This window comes from Saccostrea echinata, unplaced genomic scaffold (assembly GCF_033153115.1).
Source record: "Saccostrea echinata isolate AGI-Se365-2 ecotype Australia unplaced genomic scaffold, CSIRO_AGI_Sech_v1 ptg000017l, whole genome shotgun sequence".
Taxonomy (NCBI): Eukaryota; Metazoa; Mollusca; class Bivalvia; order Ostreida; family Ostreidae; genus Saccostrea; species Saccostrea echinata.
The window spans coordinates 2,631,430-2,655,665 of record NW_026889766.1 but is presented as its reverse complement, the minus strand read 5'-3'; the positions used below and the strand labels follow the sequence as shown (position 1 = coordinate 2,655,665).

Here is a 24,236-nt window from a genome sequence, read left to right as displayed (position 1 = left end):
CGCCATCCAGACTATATGCACCTTATCTCCAAACATTGATTAAATGCCACATTAAAAAAACATTTTCTAAAGGAACGGGAAGATAAAACACGCGGCGTTTATTTGATGACATTGAAGCATACTGCTTATTGCTTTTCAACTGATTATATTTGTGAAGTCTTTCAGCCTTTCATGTTTTGGAAAATCTCTCTCTCTCTCTCTCTCTCTCTCTCTCTCTCTCTCTCTCTCTCTCGAACCTTGTTCTTCAAACATAGTGCATTGTCTCTGTAAAATAAATTGCCAATTATATCAAATGTACATGTGTACAGAAAAAGCAAAAAGCTGTTTTATGTCGAAAATTGATTCTTTTCAAAATAATAAATATATTCAATGTGTTTTAAACATTTGGACTGTCCTTAGTTGATTTCTAAGGTTCTGCATTTATTTCTACATATTCGGTTTTATGAGATTAACTTCGCTCGAAGTTGTTCTACAGAGTAAAAAAAGTTGTCGTATTCCCTTTTTCAAGCAAATTATTAAAAAAATATCTTTATCTAAGTCCACCTATAAATTATATATTTACATAGACTTACATAGCTTTTGTTATGTGCCCTATAACTTGCTTATCAAACATTCATGTCATACTTTCAACCAGGAAGATAAATGACGCCAAATATCTAAAATATACAGATATGTGGTCGGATGCAATTCTACTGATTTTCCTGATACACTCTGTATCAAAGATCTCGAGTTTTGGTAAGTCTCTCACTCTCTATCATCTCTTATAAAATCGTAGAAAGGTTGTCAGTATTTGTAAACTATGAGCACTAAATCTTTGATACTCGTCGTCATTAATACTGAATGGTAGATTATTGGTTATAAGTGATTTAAGATGAAATATTTGCACAACAAATTTAAGAAACTTTTAGAAAATTTGGAATAAAAAAATTTAACCAAAATCAATAACATCAAAATGTAAACCTTTTTTACAGTTAATATGGCACATACACCTAATCAGAATCTACAGGGAATTGCCTCTTGGAATGTGGCTCCTCATGAGAGCAGCTGGACTGCTGACAAAGCGGTAGATGGTAATACGAATCAAACGTATCTTCCTACATGTGCCATTGCTGCCTTCAATATAAATGTTTATAAATCAGTTTGGTGGAAAGTGTGGTTAACCAGGAAATTCAATATAGCATATTTAGAAATCTATCTACGATCCGGAAGTAAGTATTACTGTGTTTGTACGTATAAAGCTGTTGCTACCCTTTCCTTCTAATATAAGAAAATACTATTCATTACTTATAAAGTAGAGTTGAAGAAAACAAAATCATACTAAACGAATAGATAAGACATTCATTATGTGATAAAGTCGTTGAAATACTTTTTCAAGGATCTTACACTAGCAGCATTGTAGTATACAACAACAATTTTCTTTTAAGCTTGATGTCTTAACTATATTTGTGATATTCTTTGCATTACAATTAAGTGCACTATACAGATATTGGTAGAATGTATTCTTCATTAAGATTGGCGTTTCAATGTAGAACTTTTATAGTGATTGGCAAAGATGATATTGATATAAACTTTTTATTTAGGACGAATACATTTTATACGTAGACCTGTCACCTAAGGTGGAAATCAATTGGTCTTAGCAAATATACCCTCTGTATTAAAGTGGCATATACATTTAAATATTGCAAGGACATCTAGATACACGAATAATATTAGTTACAAACAATGCAATTTGTTATCCTGATCCATCAATAGGGATATTAAAAATAAAATGATTTTCGAATGAATCCTACATGTTTCTCACCTGATTTTTACACGTTTCTCATAAGGTTCTTACACAAAAATCGCACGTTTATCAAACGTTTGTTACACGTTTTTTTAGAAACACTTTGGTGCTTGCATGAAACACTGCACTGTTTTCATGGAACGCTACACGGTTTGCATGAAATGAAAAGCGCACGAAAATCAAACGATGTTTTTTGGGGTGTAGCACGTTTCAGGGTCTTTATTTCTTACAACTTTTCTCCAAGTCTCGTTCCTTTGCTTTCTACTTGTCAAATGAGATCTGTTTATATTCATGTCTATTGACAATTATAAAGATTTAGGAACCCGAGTCGGTGAAAAAAAATTACCTTGAAATAGTTATGGAACCTATGCTTCAACGTTAACTTACTAATATCGCATGTTTCCTTTAGGAAACTTTAAAAAAATGGAATGACAAAATTTTACCAAAATCAATAACATCAAAATGTAAATCTTTCAAGACTTTATTCAATTATTCTTCATGAAAAAAATAAAGTCCAGGCTCTTTGACATCATGTCAGATGCTTTTTTTCAATACATATGGAACTCGTAAATTTGTTTACCTTGACATTGATCATTTACAAAATTATTTTGTTAAAAAACATCGTGGTTGTACACACAAGTACAATGCACTTCGAAGTTGATTAGAAAAAGGTGCTTGAGTTTCTGATTGGCAATGTCTATTTAGTTTTGGAGATCAAGTCTTCCAACAATCTGTCGGAATACCCATGGGTACTATATGTAATTGCGCCCCGTTACTTGCATACTTTTTTGTATTCATATGATGCAGAATTTATTCAGAAACATCTACATGAAAAGAAAAAGTCTCTTGCTGTGGTATTTATTCAACCATTAGATATATCGACGACTTTTAATCAATTAACATAATCATTTTCATTCTTACGTTGATTCGATATATTACGAAGTAAAAGAGATCAGATTCTGACACATCTGTTTCATATCTGGATATTTCACTAGAAAAAGACTTTAATGGTAACCTAACAACAGAACTTTATGATAAACGCGATAACTTCAACTTTTCTTTAACCAACTCGATTTATTTATGTACATTGTACTAATATACTATTATCACCTGCATTGAGTTTATGTCTCCCAGTTGATTCCAAGAGCATGCTCTATGTACGTACATTCTCTAAAACGAGGCAAACTATTGACAAATAAGTTAATGAAACAAAAATATCAACAGTCTCATTTATAGAGAACATTTCGCAAATTATATGGTCGATACAATGACCTTGTCAGCAAATACAATCTGTCATTAGGCCATTTTTTCCCGTTTGCCCGCTCATGACAAGGAGCATACGGCGGGTGAGACCGGTCGTCAGAGGATGCTTACTCCTCCTTGGCACCTGACCCCACCTCTTATAACTTTAGAGGTACGTATTTACTCTGCACAAAATTTGTATTGTTTCGATGGACTTAAGAGATTGATTACTGTTCGTTTTCTTCATATTTCATTCCTTTCATTTCCACAGTGATTTACAATTATGATTTGAATTTCAGTTATTCATATAAAGAATTGCGTATTCAGGCTTTGATTCATACTGGAGTTCCTCATGTAAGATAATCAATCCAAGGCATCTAAAAAAAGAGAATAATTTTTATGCCCTTAGGTATATTTTTATATTTTGCTTTACAACTAGTGTAAGAGAACACATTAAAGTTGTAGCTATTGCATATAAGAGTAAAAGAGGTTATCTAGTATCAACTACGAATGTTTCGTCACATTTCAACGGTATGTGTTTTCATCAATTTATTGCAAGTGTCCAATATATTTATTATCTACAATTACAACCCAAACTATTCGACCTTGGACAAAAAGTCGACAATTAATAAAAAAAGAAGCAATATTTCTAAATTGTGTCATTTTTGTTACGTTAAATTTCACGTGAAAAGCTTAAATTTCGTGTTCTAAATGTGGATTTAGGATTTTTTGCTCTACCTGCCATCATTATGATAGAAGTAATGTTTTTATTCTGCGAATGATCATGCACATTGCTTTTGGATATCAACTCATACACAACATACCATAGGCACTAATTTCCGGGAAATGAACGTAATTACTGATAATATGATAAATTCACAAAACACTTCTGATAGATAGCCGAAGTACCGGTGTCTTTTTCTTTTTTTTTTACAAAGGAGGAAGACATGAATCTTATTTATTTTATTCATGATGGGAAAATGCTGACAAATTACACGTATACATGAAGTTCATTTTATTTAAATTGCAAAAGTCCTATTTTTCATTAAGAAATAACTACTTAATTCTATTTACCTATAAGCTACAATATATGCACATGATGAGAATTTTTCAACTTTTCCCACGTCCACATTTCCCCTTATCCACATATATTCTAAAGAGCTAGGTTCACTTTATGCATAAAATGGCCCTGTAAATATACCAATTTATTGACTAACGCCCTGTGTACCATTTTCAACATTAATATAAAGTAGAGACTTAGTGCTTTCAGTTATATAAAAGAATTGCCATGGAAGAGTCAAGGCATTAAAAAACAGGTTGTGTGAAATTGCAATGTTATTGAATTCTGCAGAAAACAGGTGTCTTTGATAACCTTTAGCAAAGAATTAAAATATGAGCACACCCCTCGATCCAAAAATTAAAATATGTTTTATAATCTTCATTAAAATTTCTTTTAAAATATATTTATACATTTTGGATCGGAGGTTGTGCTGTATATGAAATATTGAAAAATGGCATCATCTTTTGGCAATTTTTGTAAAAATATTCAGGATATGTGAATAATGACGCAATTCGTGACGTCATAATGCATTAACTAGAAAGAAAATTACGTCATTTTCAATAGATAATTATTCATTCACCAGGTGTTCAAGTATTACTTATTGCTTTGTCGACTAAAACTATGCAGTTTTGATTTTTCAGAAATTGACAGGGCCAAAAAAGGCCCTAAGTGGCTCTTGCTCTTTAACTTATAATTGCTCTAGACTTTGGGCAAATAGTGCAAAGTAAAAAAAAAATCTATTTCATCTACAAAAGAAAGTTGCTTCTTGACAACTGTTGTCACACATTTTTGTTGTGACACTCCTCATCTGAAGTTTTCTGTTTTTTTGTTGGTTCATTCAGTATCTGTGATGTAGGATTGCAGACCCTTTTCTCAAGAAGCCTCGACAGAAAAAGGCGAAAATTAAAGATTGAGAACTGAGTTATCCAACTTTTGTCCTTTAGGTATTGTTTTATTGTGGATTTGTACGTTGATAATGAAAAAAAGATAATGAATATCACATTTCAAAGAGCAATATACACTGAAAATGCTGATAATTTCAACATTAACTTTTGAAAACATCTATCTGACACTGTTCTGTGGAGTTTACTAAACTATGTAAAGGCTTCAATGTAGCGGGTTTATCCATGTGGCAACTATTATTTAAAAAATATTAAGAAAACAAAGCGTTTCCACTTTTATCTACAATTATTTGTACATCGCATTCTTAATCTGGCTCTAAATTAAGCATTCGTCACTCCACTCCACTGCATATTCCATATTCCACATTTCACTAAACAATGGCATTTTACCATGATACTCCATACTCTATACACCGTACACACACAACAATGGTAAAAACATTAAGTTACATACACACCAAGCTTCCTACAAGTTATGACTTACAAAGCCCACCATGCAAATAATTAGACAATAATGTGGTAAACATAGCAGCGCTGAATTAAAGAACTTTTATTTAGTGCTTTCACTATAATTAAATAATTTTTCTCGTAACCTTAACTTACACAGGTAAAACATTACTCACATAGTTACTTTACCGTTTAGAATTATAATGAAACTAAAAATGAAATACTAAAGCCAGATACTTTCACCTAATGCATACTACTCACTATAATGTTTATAAAAAATACAAACAAGGCGAACGAAAGTTACAAAAATTTAAATACATTGAAATAATTATGTTATCCCAGAATCGTAAATTAACAAGAAAGAGAGGGGAATGTAAATGAAATATTTTACTCGCCTCAGAAGTCAGTGTTTGCAAAAACTAATCGCATAACTTTAAAGTACTTCAAACTTAACAATCCTTACGAGTTAGAATTTACTTGTCATTAAGAGCTCCTGCATATAGAAAGCTGGTTCGAAGAAGGGCGAAAGGCTTAACTCCGGTGAATAAATACAGGTAGTGGAGGGGTACCATGAAGGGTATTCGAATGGGAGGTCCAGTAAAGGATAATTGTTTAAGAAATAATCAACGTTATTCAGTGAACATGGCGTTATGAATAGCAACTGCTCTGCAGGCTTATTCGATGATGTCAAGAATGTCAGAGGAAATTCTGGCCTGCATAAGGGCACGGGTGCTTGTCTCCAGTGAAAAATTTTTGATTTTTGTTTGTATGTTGTTTAACGTCCCTCTCGAGAATTTTTCACTCATATGGAGACGCCACCACTTGCCGGTGGAGAGCTGCAAATTTTGTCCTATACTCGGCACTTACGGCCATTGAGAAGTGAGGGATCTTTTTCGTGCCAGCACCTACTGCGACACGGGACCTCGGTTTATACGGTCTCATCCGAAGGACGGTCTCCACGTCCCACAGTGGGATTCGAACCCGCGACGTAAGGATCAACTCCTTACTTGGCGACTCTAGAGCAGACGCTCTATCCACTGCGCCACGCGGACGACCTCCAATGAAGAAAAATATGACAATAAAATTAGTAAACCTGATTAAAAATACTTTATCCACTTTATCTCCAATAAATCACATACAATATATATCATTCTATTTGCTTATTAACCACAGTTATCTGGATACAAACCGCGCCGTCCTCAAATTCTTAATCTTTTTGTTTTGATGCTGTTGTAAAGCTCCTTGACGTCATTGTCATCGAAACTTTCTGAGAAAAATTATAAATAACGATAATATGAAAAAAGAATGTTTCTTTTTACTGATTTTAACTTTAGAATGTTTTTCTTATGTTTTTTAAGATCTTAAAATTCTTTATAAGAGTTAAAACGTTCTTGAAATTGATACACTATTACAGAAATTTCGCTTTGTCTAAACGTAAAAAAAAAAAAAAAAAAAAAAAAAAAAAAAAAAAAAAGCGTGAAGAGTTATCGTTCTTTGTAACAATATGCGTAAAAATAAACAAATAAATTAAAGATATACAGCTCTGTTTAATTTGTAGAAAGTTTTATTTTACAATTAATCACGTTGACTAATTTTTTTTAAATGAAAAACACCCCAATAAGTACACTTAATCATTTTAAATTTCTTTTTTTTCCCCGGAGGATTCCATTAAAAACTAAATTTATTGCCTTTTACACAACCTTCCATATATGTACTTCTGAATGTGTTGTATTAGCGGAGTAGCTTGTACTGCGTAAGTGTAAGAAACGAAATGCACTTATAGCAGATGAAGTTGCATTCATGGTGCTATGAACTCAGCTGGTGAGTGCAGGTTCATATTGGGAGAAAACAGAGAGTTCGAAATGTAATATTATGGAAGAAAACCCCCCCAAAATAAATCTTAAGTACTTTACAAGCAAATAAATAATATAACACCGTAAATATGAAATTCTCTATATCAGGAAAGTCTTCGGTTCTTAAAGTCCTGAATCTTCCTGGATTACCGTGCTATTTATCGCATATTGCCTGTCTCTGCTCTTCAAACCTTGTTCTCACCTTCTGAAAAACATCCTAAAAGCTTCTTTTCTTTTCAAATATTTTTGTTTGATGTTTGGCGTTTTGTATTGCTAAAACAGCTTTACAGTTCAGTATTATATTGATGTTATATTCATTTTGTAAAATATTCAAATTACGACATAGGCGTTTATGTTACAATAAAGCATTATAATACCATGGTTTTTTAAACGTTTTTACATGGAATAAATATGCAAATTTGATGTTTTAAATGATATTTACTTGTGTGAGAAAAATGGTAGTTGAGAAATATATTTAGGTATAAAAATATAACACATATCCTGAAACACCCTGTACGATATAATACATGTAATCATAGTGCTGTCTTTTTAAGCGACAAGTCGGGCGACTGGATTCTCATTGTATACCTACGAGGACGTATCCTATAATCCTCCCTTTGGAGACACGGGGAGTCTTGTTTACCGTCACGATCCTATGTCAGGATGTCCAGTGTCTATTTATAACATAACTGTGAATAAATTAGCTCAGGGAATAGCCTTCTTTAACGAACGACCAGATGGATTTACGTCAAGCTGTTTGTCTGTAGATATATTGAAGACCACAATTGATATATGTGAAGTGAGGGTAATGGGTGAGTTGCGTTATAAAAAGTGTTTTAACTTATAGTACATTTAGTAAGATAAAAAAGCATCCTAGGAAGTATTACTGTCGTTTCGGTTTTTTGCGTGTATACTTAATTTCTAAGGGTTACCTTGAACACCGTATAAATAGTATTGCATAAACTGATTTGAAATAATTCAAAAAACAAAAACAAAAAAAAACACTGATTAGACTTTAGATATCGTCTATTATCACTGTAGGTTGTGATCAAAATAGATATCATTTTGGATGTACTGATGCATGCAGTGATAAGTGTAAAAACAGACATTGTGATGCTTTTAACGGATCGTGTATCTATGGCTGTTTTGATCCCAATGCTGTGTCCTTAGATTGTATTGGTAAGTTTTGTTACGAATATGGATTGATTGATTGATTGTATGTTGTTTTACGTCCCATTTGAGAATTTTTCACTCATATAGAGACGTCACTATAAACTAGTGAGGGGTTCAAATTTTGACCTTTACTCAGCATTCAGGGCCTTTGAGCAGTGAGGGATCTTTATCGTGCCAACGCCTGCCGTGACACGGGGCCTCGGTTTTTAAGGTCTCATCCGAAGGACCTGCAACTTTCACTTCAAAGTGCCGAGCGCATGGCGAAGGAACAAATGCTACCCATTTTTACCGACTAAGTTCAGTCGCGGCCGAGATTCGAACTCACGACCTCCCTGTCACGGAACGCGCGCTCTACCGACTGAGCTACCGTGAACAGTAAAGAATATGGAAAGTACAATCTAAGCATTCGACAATATTTTCTCGGAATCAAATATGAAATTTAAATCTTAGTTTTCCGTAAACCTGTAAATATACTGGGGTATGTCCATATTAGAGTTCATGTACCTCGTATATACAACAATTATAAATTAAACTCTGCATGCTTAAAAGAAATACAAGCATCATTAAGGCATGGAAGACAAAACAAAAAGCTCAAACTCAGGGAGAAGAAAATATATGATTCTACATTTGTGAAAAATTTTGATTTATTTGTTTTATTCGCTGGTATGTAAATGCCAGAGGGTTGAGAAAACATGCTAAGATCAACAAAATAAAAAGGACGAATGTGAGTTTAAATGTATGAAACCTTAAGTTCCTTTCTTATATGAAAATATGGAGAATATTTTGAAGAAAAATCACAGAAGAAAAATATTTTTGTTAGTGCATTTAGATAAGATTTTTGCTCTACCTGTTATCCGTATGCTAGAAGTTTTTCCAATTGTTCTAATTCTGCGAATGATCACGTATTCTCCTTTTGGATATCACCTGACACATTGCATAGTGAAGACACTAATTCTTTTGAAATGCATTTTTCATCAGTGTGTGACAACGGGACATATGCTTTAAATGGGAGATGTGTACAATGTGGGCACTGTAAACATGACACACCTTGTGACAAAGGAACTGGACGCTGTTTATCTGGGTGTGAGGAAAACTGGACGGGAGATCTTTGTAAAGGTTTGTATATGTTTTACACTCCTCCTAGGCACATGATCCCATCCCATAAATTTCCAGAAGTCCGTGTTTTATATCCTGTTCACAGACTTGTATTGTTTGTAAGTTTGTTGAGATCGATCATTGCTCGTTATGTTTACCTAAAGTTGAACCTTTTCAGAGCCGCCTTTCAGTTTTAAATGAAAGGTCTTGTTTCTTCCTGTGATTCCTTTTACCTTTTTTAAGTTATCATGTATCATTAGTTTAAAAATCTATACAACCCGAAGTGTTTTCGAAAATGTTATGTTATACTTTAAGACATTACCGCAGGTTTTCTGTTAAATCTTATATTTGTTATCAATAAATACTTAACAAATAATACTGAAAACATTGATATTTTAAAACCAATTAAAATGTCCTCGATGCCAAAGTTTTAGTTACCAAGGTGTATTCAATCCTATTTTGTTTGTTTCAAAAATATGAAATATAAAAAATATCTTATTTTGTGTGAAATAATCTTTCAATGGACAAAAAACTACGAACAATCGACTGATCAATCATGATGTTCACCACGCAACTGAGAATGAATTTATGCAGTATATATTTATGCATTATATAATTGGACTAATTGGACTAATTCAAATTGGACTGATAAAATTTTGTATCTTGTATCTTGAATAATTCATGATAGAAAAATGCTGACAAATTGAACATATACATGCAGTTTTTTTTTAAATTGCAATAGCTCTTTTGTTTCAGAAGAATAACTAATTAATTCTATTTATGAGCAAGCTACAATATAAACACATAATAAGAATTTTCCACTTAGCCACATATATTCTGAAATTAGCTTCTAAATGCTCTAGACTTTGGTCAGAAAGTTCAAAGGAGAAACGCGGCTAGGTTAAGGACGCCCATGAAATATACGCCTTTATATATTCAGGGAAAATGAAAAAAAATTCAATATTTTTTGAACAGCAGTAGTTTTGATAAATGTGAATTGTGGTGATTGCATTTGTATATATCGGGTCTCTGCTGAGTTCGGCCAAAGTGACATCGCTTACATCAGCTGTTTGTCACGTGACAGGTTTAAAATTGGACCATATATGTACTACTACAAAGATCGTAAAAGTTCAACGATATACGGGCATCTTTCCGCTATAAAATTTATTTTGTTTTCTTTCAGACCAATTCCTTAACCCGAAAAGTGCTGGGAGCAACTTCCTCATGCTCGAGAATTGTTTAAAATTTAGCCGTCTTTCTATAAACTCCAAACAAAACTGTAATACGCATTAGAATAATGTTAGATTACGGAACAAATAAACAATGTACAACCAGCTCCCAGCACTTTTCAGAATAGTAGGAATAATAGCTAAATGTGTTTAAAAATTCAGAATTTATAGTGAAGCGGATATGGTTGAACTTTTAATATTTTCGAGTGGCTGGACCCCTCATTCTAGCACGTTACTGTACAAATGTGCTCCCTACGGCTATATCTAAAGTCTACACATTATAAATTTAGTTTAACAATAAAATGTGGATTAATATATTTCAGAATATGTCTCTCTTTTTGTCTGACTACACATGTTTCGTATTTATTTTTATTTTTACAAGCTACGATAAAAGCTTGATCCACGCCTCAAATACAGAGAAACTGCGTGTCAAACTAAGAAATGACGTCATCTCAGTAAGTACAGCGAGATCAAGCTGGCTTTCATTCTGCATAAGCTAAGTGGTATTATGGCAAGATAAGTTGCACATCCATGTATCTTTATAACATTTATGAGAAACAAAAGTATTTAGTGTGTTTTAAAAAGAACATATAGTATATATTTATTCATCGAGATTCATTTGTATTGTTTTTAACGTGATGTCATAATAGCCCTCCCGAACCTCTGCATAGACTGACGTATATATGAGAGTCCTTAACCTAGCTGCGAAATAAGTAAAAAAAAAATCTCATGCAAACTCATTATGTCCTGCGAAGGAGATAATATATTCTGCAAACGTAATATTTCGAACGAAAGGCATATTATGTCAAGCGGATGAGATAATATCTCGTTCAAACAACAAAATATCTCGAGCGAACGAGATTAATTTCTCTCGTGATAATTTAATATGTCGTGCAAATGAAATAATGATCTCGTGCGAATGACAAAATATCTCGTGCGAACGAGATAATAAGTCGTGCGAACGACAAAAACGTTCTGCAAACGACTTTATACCTCCTGCAGAAGACATAATATTTTCCAAAATAGGAAGGAAAAAAATATTTGCATGTCCTGAAAAGAACATCGAAGTTGTAAAATGTGAGACTTCAGGAGTAAGATAAAGTCATGCAAGTTCGTGATTTCCATCGACCAATTTTCAGCCTATCAACAAGTTCTTTATTTTTTCTTCTTTTAGATTTTATGCAAAATTCCTTTGCAAGTAGAATGAAGAAATCTGTACAATGATTTTCAGTTTTTGACACATAACGTCTAACGTAAGCCTTTTCTGCACTTTGAACAACAATTCCCCTAAGTTTTTGTGTATTGTAATTGGTCATTAACAAAATTACTTTGATAAAAAATCAGTCTGATTCTATAAACAAGTACTCTAAAAAAGATATTAAAAGAATGCTGGAGTTCCTCACTAACAACACTTATGCTGTCTTCGGAGACCAAGTCTTCTAAGAAACTGTTGGAATTTCTATATTTTCTAATTGAGTTTTTTATTAGAAGACCTACTTTTAAATTGTTTTAGCAGAATTTATTCAGAAACTTCTATATAAGAAGATTAAAACATATGCTTTATCCGCCACATCCCTTTCATATTTGGACGCTTTACTGACTATATAAGATAAGAGTCAACTCACAACTAAATTGTGTGATAAACAAGAAGACTTGATGTTCTCCATCAAAATCTTTCCTTATTTTTATAGTAATTTACCTCTATCACATGCGCACGTTGTTTACATCTCCGAATTTATTCGATACTGAAGGGCAAGCTGAGTAGATGCTACAGGGATTTCAACAATCTCAACTTCGTAAACTTTTTGGTCGTTATATTGACTTTTTAAGCAAATACAATCTACCACTGGGTTGGGTTGCTGACGTGTTTTATACCAATTGTTAGGCCTTTGATTTAATACTAAATTTAACTATGGAATGATCAGTCTACCTTACTGTGTATCAATACAATGGGCTTAAGGTGGGTGTGACCGGTCAACAGGGGATGCTTGCTCTGATCCAACCTCTTGAATTTCTAGGGTACGTGTTTAGGCCCTGTTCTCAAATTCGTATTGTTTGTAGTTTCTATGAGATCGATCTCTGTTTGTTACTTTCACCTTGTCATTGAGAGAAGGCACCACACTGTCAATTCTTTGAGAGAGACACTTATCCTGGGTCTATTGTACTCGATCAGGATAAGCTCTTTCTCACACAGAATGCATAGTTTTCAGCCTTTCTCCTCAGAAGTAAATCTTTTCATATAGGACACAAATATTATATAGCTAAACATATAAACAGGTCTAGTATGAGGCCGTGTGAGCCAGGATTCAGTCAGTGTGAGCCAGCTCTGGTAAAAAAGAAATTAATTAAAGATGTTCTTTATAATACATGTACTACACAAACTGGCATTTTGAACACGTATATTCCATTGATGTAGAATGTGCTAATGGTTACTATGACCGGAATTGCAGTACTCAGTGTGGAAATTGCCTTGTGGGATTTTGTGATAAGAAAAACGGAAGCTGTTTATCTGGTTGTAAACAGACCTGGAAAGAGCCTTTGTGTCAAGGTATATGATTAGCATTAAAATGAGCAATGTGCAATATTTTTGCATTGATAAAAGTTACCTAGACTTTGTTTTTACAAGTATAAGAACTAAAATAAACATTTATATTAGAAATTATTAAAACGACTGTTTTTAAGAAGTAGTACATCTGTTAAAAATAAATTCTGTCAATTATAGAATGCGCTGAGGGAAACTATGGTCAGAATTGTAGTATCCAGTGCGGACATTGCCTTGAGGGATTTTGTGACAAGAAAAACGGAAGTTGTTTAACTGGTTGCAAACTGAACTGGAAAGAACCTTTATGTCAAGGTAGATGTTACTAGTTATCCAGGTTCAATCAAGGGTTTTCGGGGATTAACCCCGGTTTTTATTCCATATACTAAGAGGCCAAGATCCGATGTATTGATAAAAAGTCGGGATAAATCCCCTTACACCTTTGATTGAAACTGAATAACAAATAAATTTCTTTTGTACAACTTAGAACGTTTCGATCCAACCGTTTCTCTTGAGTCGTTCAGGTCGTGATTCCAGCAGCAGATATTGAATGTTGATAATAATTGAACACCATATGATTGTTATTAACTTTAAGGAAATAACTTGTATCATGATATAATCAGAAGTAATGCATCTGCAATTAAAAAAAAAAACCTGTCAATTCTAGAATGTGCTGACGGTTACTTTGACCAGAATTGCAGTACTCAGTGTCGAAATTGTCTTGAGGGATTTTGTGACAAGAAAAATGGAATCTGTTTATCTGGTTGCAAACTGACCTGGAAAGAACCTTTATGCCAAGGTAAATATCTGAACACAAGAACCAGTAACATTGCATTTCCTATAATAAATAAGTTACCTACTTTATTTCATTGACTTGTATTTAAGTCATTCAGCTAGTCCTTTGCACTTTGGGTTGAAATCTAAAAACAGGACATGCATTTTATTTATTGGTATTGTAACATGTTTCATGAATAAAATACTCTTCCTTTAAATAATTCAGTAATTTAAATTTAACAATAATGTTTTTTTCGGCTAGATCACTTGGACAGCTCACAATATTTCAAAAGAACATTTAATTACATTATTTTAATGTGCAATGAATGCAGATATTGAATAGGTATTGCATGTAATTTCTCGAATTTTAGCTGAAGGTATTTAGTATACAATGTTTTTTGGGATTGGCTTTATACATGACAAACTATTTCTATTGACATTTAATTAATGAAGACATCATTAGTTAGACAGTTATACACATAATTTATTTTATATTGATATTTACATTAACATTTATATTTCCTTTCAGAGTGTGTTGACGGATTTTATGACAAGGACTGTAGCAGAAAATGCGGAAACTGTCTTGAAGGAGTTTGTGACAAGACCAACGGAACTTGTATGAGTGGATGCTCTGCAAACTGGCAGAAACCTTTATGCCAAAGCACGATTTCATTTTTTATGTTTCTAAATGAAGTACCTAACCTCAGAATATATTTTTCATTTAATCATTACAAAATATATATCTAATAAAGATCCTTACCAGTTAAACGAATATATACTTGTTTCATCTTGCACTTTAAAGATGACGTTTACTCAGGGTTTTAGTTGACAGAAATGGAATGCTATAAAGTACAAGATGCTAAATCAAAACTGAGATAATAAAGATATTTATAGTTTGAAGAACTATATTTGTTTAATTCTTTTTTCCGAAAACTGTTCCATTTATGATATATTTCATTATCAAAAGAGTTTCAATACTTGTTATTCTTTGCTAATAAATGAAATAATGGTCACTGTGTAAAAAACATTGAAATATTCTCTGAGAAATACTTAATGGCCACAACCACGAAAAGAAGATCATTGGACAAGTAATTTAAAAATGAACAATACCACAGCAATCCCAGGTCTACAATGTACAATAAATGGTTTTCAGTCTTATCAGCGGAATTTTTTTGTCATCTGGGTAAAAGTCATCCTCAAATAAAAATCATTTAGCCTGAACTTACTTTCATCATTACTTAACTACCAATATAGTTTAATCATAGATGTAAACAGATTCGTGCAAACAAGAAATACTGAGTTATTAGGAAGGATGAACTGCATTATTTAACATCTATATTTTGAGAATGCATTGACAGATTTCTAAGGAACAGTGAAATGTTTATTTGAATTACTTTTATACTTTTAGAATGTATTGACGGGTTTTATGACCAGAATTGCAGCACTAAGTGTGGAGAATGCCAAAGTGAATTTTGTGACAAGGAAAACGGAAGCTGTTTAAATGGTTGTAAAACAAACTGGAAAGAACCTTTATGTCAAGGTAGGGATTTGAAAAAAAGGTACGGTTCTCCTTCTGTTTTTGCTATAAATACACGTAGCACTAAAAATGCTCTAGTAAATAGGAGGAGTTAAAATAAATGGTGTTTTGTTAACGTTTTTTTCAAAGTTTATCACTGACTTTACCATTAATATTAACATATCAATCCACTAATTTGTTTTTGTATCTAAAGTTTATTTTATATCAGAGACATCCCGTGTTTAAAAAGCAGGTTTTAAGCATTTTCATTCAAAACAGTATAATTCAGCTGTTCTAAGGGGAAAAAATGAATGACTGATAATTCAATTTCCAGCTTTTTTGGTTAATTTTAGAATGTAATGACGGATTTTATGACCAGAAATGCAACAGAAGCTGTGGTCATTGTTTTGAAGGATTCTGTGACAAGAACAACGGAAGTTGTTCATCTGGTTGCAAACCGAACTGGAAAAAGCCTTTGTGTCAAGGTAGATGTTTAGCTATATACAATATTTTCGTATTAAAGTTGTCCGTCCTTTGCATTATATATTTCTAGCTATAAGAGCATATATATATATATATATATATATATATATATATATATATATATATATATATATATATATATATATATATATATATATATATATTAGAACTTAAATAAATGAAAACAGAATGCTACAGTCCAAATTAAATAAAATCTTTACTGTTAACGCTTTCAGCCATGTTGGCTCTTCAGACAGTTATGAAAAGTTCAAAACGTTGTCAATAACGTTGCTAATGGCGTCGTAAAAATCTTAGGTATTATGACGTCACAATGAAGTTTGTGGTAGCGGCTACATGAACTTTTTCAACGCAGTTAAAATACAATGTATAATTAAAACATAGAAATAATGTAAAATCTGTGAACACATAATCTATCATTTGCGATTTAGTTTTGGATTAAATAGCCTTATAAAATAGTCCTCTTTGGTAACACGGGCGCTTTCATCCGATGTCCACATTTTGTAGAACGGGAAAATCTTAAATTTTCCTTTACCATACTCAGCAAAATGTTCTGAACATGGGTTGCATCTGACAGTTTCGTCCCTTTTATGTTGTTTGTGAACCCTAACTCGTGCGTTGAGTTGATTTGTCTGCCCTATATAATATTCTCCACAGGTAGGGCATATTGTACAGTAAATCAAATTTGAAGATTTACAATTCATACTCGTATTTGGTTTTAAAATTTTCCCGTTTTTAAGTGTAATCTGTTCGCCCTCCTGAATGAAATCACACGTTCCACATCGGGGGTCACCACACTTTTTAACGACTCTCTGGTTGCTAGAGGAAAATTTCGCTTTGGTTAAAATCCGCCTCAGGTTTGGTGCTTGTCTTCTGCATGAAAAATCTTCTGGACAAATCGTCAATAATCAACACCGTTCTACAAAATGTGGACATCGGATGAAAGCGCCCGTGTTACCAAAGAGGACTATTTTATAAGGCTATTTAATCCAAAACTAAATCGCAAATGATAGATTATGTGTTCACAGATTTTATATTATTTCTATGTTTTAATTATACATTGTATTTCAACTGCGTTGAAAAAGTTCATGTAGCCGCTACCACAAACTTCATTGTGACGTCATAATACCTAAGATTTTTACGACGTCATTAGCAACGTTATTGACAACGTTTTGAACTTTTCATAACTGTCTGAAGAGCCAACATGGCTGAAAGCGCTAACAGTAAAGGTTTTATTTAATTTGGACTGTAGCATTCTGTTTTCATTTATTTATGTATTTTTTACTGTACCAAGAATCTAACTTATCAACGTATATATATATATACATATACATATATATATATATATATATATATATATATATATATATATATATATATATATATATATATATATATATATATCTTTGAAAGATATGGAGATAACGAACAGTATTCAAGCTCAAAAGTCCATTAAACAATACAAAATAGGAGCAGAGCAAACACGGACCTCCAAACATCAGAGGTGGGATCAGGTGCCATGATCAGAAATTAATGACAAATGCTTTGAATGAAAGCATTAATATATCTCCGAAAAAAGTACCTTTCTTTACACGAAATTCTTTTAAAGTATAAAGTAAAACAGACGTGTCTCGCTGAAATACCAACGCTTCGACTTCAAACTTAAAAGAGTAGAATAATCCTCAATAGCTATCATTGTAGCTGTATATACATTTCCAGAATTTGATTGCTGACATCAGTATAAGCATTCAAATATAAGGCCTAGTCAAACTTTCATGAACTACATTCTTAGTCACTGTGTACATACGCGTCACAAGCTCGCTCCGTGATCGGGAGGTCGTGAGTTCGAATCTTGGCCGCGACGGACCTAAGTCGATAAAAAATGAGTAGCAACTGTTCCTTCGCCATGCGCTCGGCACTTTGAAGTGAAAGTTGCGGGTCCTTCGGATGAGACCTTAAAAGCCGAGACCCCGTGTCACGGCAGGCTTTGGCACGATAAAGATCCCTCACTGGTCAATGGCCCTGAGTGCCGAGTAAAGGTCAGAATTTGAATCCCTTCACCGGTATAAGGTGACGTCTCTATATGAGTGAAAATATCTCGAATGGGACGTAAAACGTAACATCATACAATCAATCAATCATACGCTTCACAACGTAGTGATACGGCGGATCGTTAGTGTAGTATTTCTGTTCAAATGTAGATATAGATATAGGTAATGTATCAAAAAATTTAAAAAATCAATAGGAAATGAACTTTTTTGTAAGTGATCAAATCTACTGAGAAGCGTTTTGAAACCAATTGAACTTTTTTTGTACCTTTTATTTATTTCTTAAGTAAGTGAGACTTTGCTTGTTTAAGATTCCTCGGCCTAATTGTATGAATATTAAACATCAGTAAGGTAGAATGTCATTTTCAGCCAGATCTTCTTTTTTTAAGCACATTTGCATCACAGAAGTAAACTTTTAGCAAGTTTACTCTGAATTGTCTCAAAGATGCAACAAACGGGTTTCCTGTATGCTTTTACATTCAATATTTCTGTATATTTTCTTTAAAATAGTTTTGAAATAAGCATTTTAAAACGGTATAAAGCTAAATGAAATCATATAAACTAATTTCCCTGTGTATCCTAATCCCTTAGACTATTTATTTATAACATATATCATTTATTATGAGTGTCTTAAGATGTATCATCCTGTCAACTAACCATTGTTATGTTAAGTACCTTGGCACACTAATGACGGGGTCTATTTTGTGTCTCTTCAGGGTGATAATTATTATCACGACTGCTCCTCAGACATACCCCCTTCCGCACACACGCACAAAAGGGGGGGGGGGGTGTCCTCTAACAGTCTTTATGTTGACTAAGTTCTTCATACGACTTCAGATCTGTAAATTATAAGTGACTGCTATGTTTTTATTTCAAATACTTCATAAAATGAAATCTTCAATGAAACATATGAACAAAATGTCAAGCCTCTCAAGTGTCCTGTTTGTAGCACATTTGTAGCACACATGCTCGTAATAAATGAGACATTTCAAACCTACATGTAATAACATACACTGAATTATGGTATTCATCCAGAAAAGTACTTTACGCTAATTTTCATCAAATCAAGGTCGCTATTGCATTGAATCGGTACATACAATAATGGAGATGACATGAAATGATAAGGGAATTGACGCACCGAGCATGACCATTTCATATCTTCATCCCGCTGCCAAAATTGTGGATTGTTAATAGCTACATATTTTATATTCTTTTTTCTACTTACATATAATTGAGGTATTTACTGTAAATCTAAATAAAACCTCAGTAACAAAATCATAGTGTATTTTACGGCTATTTGATTGCCATAATTAGGACTGCTTTCAGAACAGACCTTGATATTGGGAATACCAGTACTTAAAAGTAAACAGTAAATTTGCCTATTTCTTGAAAATTAGTATTTAGCAAAACGAAGATTTTAAGCTTGATAATAAAGAACCTATGGAACTTACATTGGTGAATAATGACCTTCATTGGCTCATAACCTCTTTGCAACTCGTACCAGTAGTAATCAGCATAAATTCAAAATCCCTTTGAAAATATCAATACGGCTTGGATCAACCCTTTTCATATATATTTCTTTCTATACATTTTGCATTAAATACCATAAATAATACAATTGTTATTTAAGAAATGAATTTAATAGCTACCAAAATTTACCTCTATAATCATGATTGTGCAGCTTACGCTTTATAAACTGCAACACAGTTTATTAAAAATAGCTTAAATTAGATCAACCTAGGTTATACAAGAATAATTAAGGTAAGTTTTATTTCCCTTTGAGTTTAATGTTCTACCGTTAAGTGTATTTTCCATTAGAAAATAGCTTCATATACTATTTTAATTAAAAAAAGGGTAAGAAACGCGTATTGACAGGCTTTTTACGATGTCATTGTGACGTAGGAAAGACAGGTAATACAATATCAACTTTTTCTTATCCAATGAGACAACTCGTTAAAATGGGTATTAAATTGTTTTGAAATGATAAGGTTTTATTCTGATTGTATAAATGCAAGGTATGCCCACGGCGTCTCTGAGGATTATATAAAAAGGAACGTTGATCTTCAAGGAATTCAATGCAATGTCGTCTGTCAGTGACAAAAATGGCCAAAAAATATTTCTTTTAAAGCGGATCTTAACTTTGGAAATAAGTGTAAATAGAATAACATGATTAAGGATATTTTGTGCAAATATTGATTTATTACCTGTAAGTAAAGATATATAAAAGACGGTATGAATGAAAAATATCAAATTGACAAGAATATATAGTTTTCATTGCATGCTTTTCTGATTCAAACCAACATAATCAAACCTTGTCATTGTTACACTATATTTCTTTTTAGGTTTGGGGAGGAATTTCTTACTTTACCATTTATTTCAGAAATTAAGAACTAAACTAACAGATGTTTAATCAAATCCTCAAAGGTTAAAACAACTGGTTTTTTTTTTTTTTTTTTTTTTTTTTTTTTTAATATATATACTGACTTAAAATATCGAATATATTGAATCTAATTATCTATATTTAGCATTGGCTCAAAAACTACAGGAGGAAGAAAACAATGCAGCCATAATTGGAGGCACTGTTCCAGTTGTCTTACTTGCAGTATTGGCTGGAATTTTCATATCAATATTCTATAGGTTAAAGTGACAGTTCTGATTTACTTTTTTATTTGAAATGCTGTAAGGAAAATTATCCCATTTATGTTATAAATGATCGATACTAAGATGACGAAGATGACTTCGGTATTCTTCTGTTACAGTAATAATGGTGTATTCTGCAAAGAATGACACGATAATATTAAAGAAGGGTTCAGTAGAAAAGTATTATTTTGATCTGTGGTTCAAATCAATCAATGCAATTTCTGGTAAATCCAAAGGACCGCATCAGAGGAGTTAGAATGAATGGTTTTCAATTAAAGTCTCAATATATGCACTACTGGCCTAAATAATTACTGATAGTGCCACTTTCTACTGATAATTTCTGATATTTGCTGATATTTTTACTGTTGTTACTGATAATTGCTGTTGGTTCTGATTATTACTGATATTTACTGTCGTTTTTACTGTGGGTTCTGATAATTACTGATATTTACTGAGAGTTGCTGTTGGTACTGAGAATTGCTGATAATTACTGAGATTATTTTCTAAGTTCATGAGATGCAAAGAGAAACGGGGGGTGGACGGATTAAATAAATTAAACGAACTAATTTAATAATTTATTTTTATAACTTATTTTAAGCTGTAGGTATTTAGAATTTGTAACCTGAGTGGCAGCGGGGGAAGTATACATTTTTCTCATAAAAATTATTTTTAGTAATCATATATTTGAATTTAATTTCTCTTTCTGTAAGAAGATTGAACCCCCCCCCCCCACACACACACACACATTTCATCCTGTTTCTTAGTTCTTAAGGACTTACTTGTATTATTTCAATCGATGAAGTAGGCCTAAAAAGGACGTAATATATCAGTTTCAATAAAACCAATTTAAAAAACGGGATTAAAATTTAATATATACATATGGTGCGGTGATATTGGACATGGAGATCGTCCTTCGGTTGGGAATATATTAGCAGCGGTTTTCTGTCACAGTAGGTGCTGGCACAAAAAAAGATTCCTCAGTGATAAAATAGTGCAGAGTCACGAGAAAGATCCCTCTCTGTTCATTGTTTATAAGTGCAGAGTACAGATCGAAATTTGCATGAGAAAGATTTCTCATTATGTAGGTAAAAAAAAATGCCGCAGAGAACATGTCAAAAGTTAAACAAGGAAGATCCTGCCACCGATTTATATATAGATATACAAATGTACATGTAAGTGCAGCATACAGGTTGAAATTTGCAGCTTTTAACAGGCAAATGATGGCGTCACAATATGAGTGAAAAGTTATCTAAAGAACACATGTAAAAAAAAAAAGCGTTCATTTTCAATGCAATACAATGTACCATGATTATAGTTATTTGTTTCAGAAAATTATTGATCCGCCGCACCAAAGTACATGTATTATAAGAAACTGGATCAGAGTAAGTCAAGATCGATACACCACCAGTCCGTTCACACATTCTAATGGTTGGAACATTTTCTACAGCATACAGATTTTCATCGGATACATGTACAAGTTGTTCAAAACCTTTACTTGTTAAGACACATACAGTATAATAACGTTTCTCGAATACATTGATCATGATTCCATTTTTGTCGTCAAAAAATATTTATAAGAAATAGAGATTTTCCATGAACTGTCAGTAAAACAACCAATGGGAAAAAAATAAATGTTCGATATACATAAAACCTCAGCGTAACTATTTCATATCCTTAGAGAAATAAACATATTAATTCATGTACAATTTTTACAGAACATGTCCAGAGACATATATTGTCCTTAAAATAAATAAAATTAATTTTAATGCTAAAATTTATATGTTTTAATTGCTGGATTCTGATAAACCTTAAAACAACAGTAAAAATTCTTAAAACGGGCTAATCACACGAAGAAACTTAACCAGAAGTTTGTAGCAAATGAGTTTTGAAAGGGGGGGGGAGCACGCGCGATCTATAATCATCATATTAGAAATAGCGCTTCCGTAATCAATGATGCATCTTATTTAGGGCTGAGTCTTGAGAGTGGAAAAATATTTTGGTGGTTTTTGCAGAAGGGTAGACATTTACATGTGTAAATGAGGACATACTGTAAGTAAAATGCACACGGAAGTATAGTTGATTTGTAAACTTAAGGAAAACAACAGATCTGAAATATTTTTATAAAAAGTTTAGCATGTTGTTAGAGTTAACTGAAACAAGCCAAGGTCATTTAATAGAGAATCAGTATGTTTGATATCAGTATGGACTATTTTTAACTTAATTGACAATCTATCCCTCATTAACAGTTACTATAGCTTATTTTCTTGTTGCACTTAGCTCATTATATTCATCAGAATATTAAAATAAGATTTTGTTTACATGAAAAAGTTCAAAATCCTGTTCAATTTACCACAAAAATATTTTTATTCATCCCAAATGTTACAAATATATTTTGTCTGATTACTGTTGAACACAGTGACGGGGTCCTAGGACTTTTATGGGTATTGTACACAAACGGAAGCGTTGTGATGTACACTGTACGGTAGCGAGAAAATAACACAATGGGTGTCCCTGCTGTATATATAGAGGATATTCAATGTTTTGTAGATGAATATGGAATTTATTTCACGAGTGGGACAGGATTTTTTGATATTTTTCACGAGTGCGAAATATCAAAAAATCCTGTCTCACGAGTGAAATAAATTCCATATTCATCTACAAAACATTAAATTTTCTGTTTATTACATTTTCTTTGATTTTCCCTTTGCCTCTGTCTTTTCTTAACACAGTGTCATAGGCCTGACGTCATAGTTGAGCGGTTGAGACGTCATAGCTTAACAGTTGTGTGATTGAAAACATTACATAGCATGGATTTTAGCAACACATTTGGGAAGAAATTTACAGTTAGTTACTATCTCTATCTCATGACAGGCCAGAAATTATTTTTATCAACTTTGATATCCTTTCACACTGTGAGAGAATATCATTTTGGTATCCTTTCACACTGTGAGAGAATATCAATTTTATTCAATAAATAAATCACAGTATTTCACTGTTGAAAATGTAATAAATACATGTATGACACGGGGAGTGAGAGAGAAGGGCACTCGGCGGCCGGGACTCGCCGGATATCACAAACAGTCAGTTACGCAACGACAAAGTGACAGATGGAATCATAAATTCGTTCATTTGAGTAAAAATAACAGAAGGAAAACAATTACATGAAAAAATAAAGAATTTAAATGTATCCAAATATGATGTTATCAACACGATGCTCGTACATGTAAACTGGAACGTTTAAACTAAAATTCTAGGGGAATAATTACTTCTGTTTTTATATTTCCGGCGAAGCTTGATGAGTAAAACTTATAGTTAAGAATGCCTCTTTTCAGAAGAAATAAATTTAATACATATACATAGGTAGATAAATGAATGAAAAAATGTTTATCCTTGTAAAATTCTACTTCGGGATATAGGTGAAATAATTTATTTTT

At 32.6% G+C, this 24,236-nt stretch overlaps 1 protein-coding gene across 1 annotated transcript in view; it reads left to right on the top strand.

The window, feature by feature from the left end:
- Positions 1-976: 976 nt before the first annotated feature.
- The window catches only part of LOC133189137 (multiple epidermal growth factor-like domains protein 10), a 118,396-nt gene continuing 95,136 nt past the window's right edge, over positions 977-24,236 (top strand). Inside the window, exons 1-6 of the mRNA XM_061324550.1 lie at positions 977-1,208; positions 7,842-8,099; positions 8,329-8,466; positions 9,439-9,576; positions 14,627-14,758; positions 15,506-15,637. Coding sequence (XP_061180534.1) covers positions 977-1,208; positions 7,842-8,099; positions 8,329-8,466; positions 9,439-9,576; positions 14,627-14,758; positions 15,506-15,637 — 1,030 coding nt within the window. The remainder of the gene's footprint in view (positions 1,209-7,841; positions 8,100-8,328; positions 8,467-9,438; positions 9,577-14,626; positions 14,759-15,505; positions 15,638-24,236) is intronic.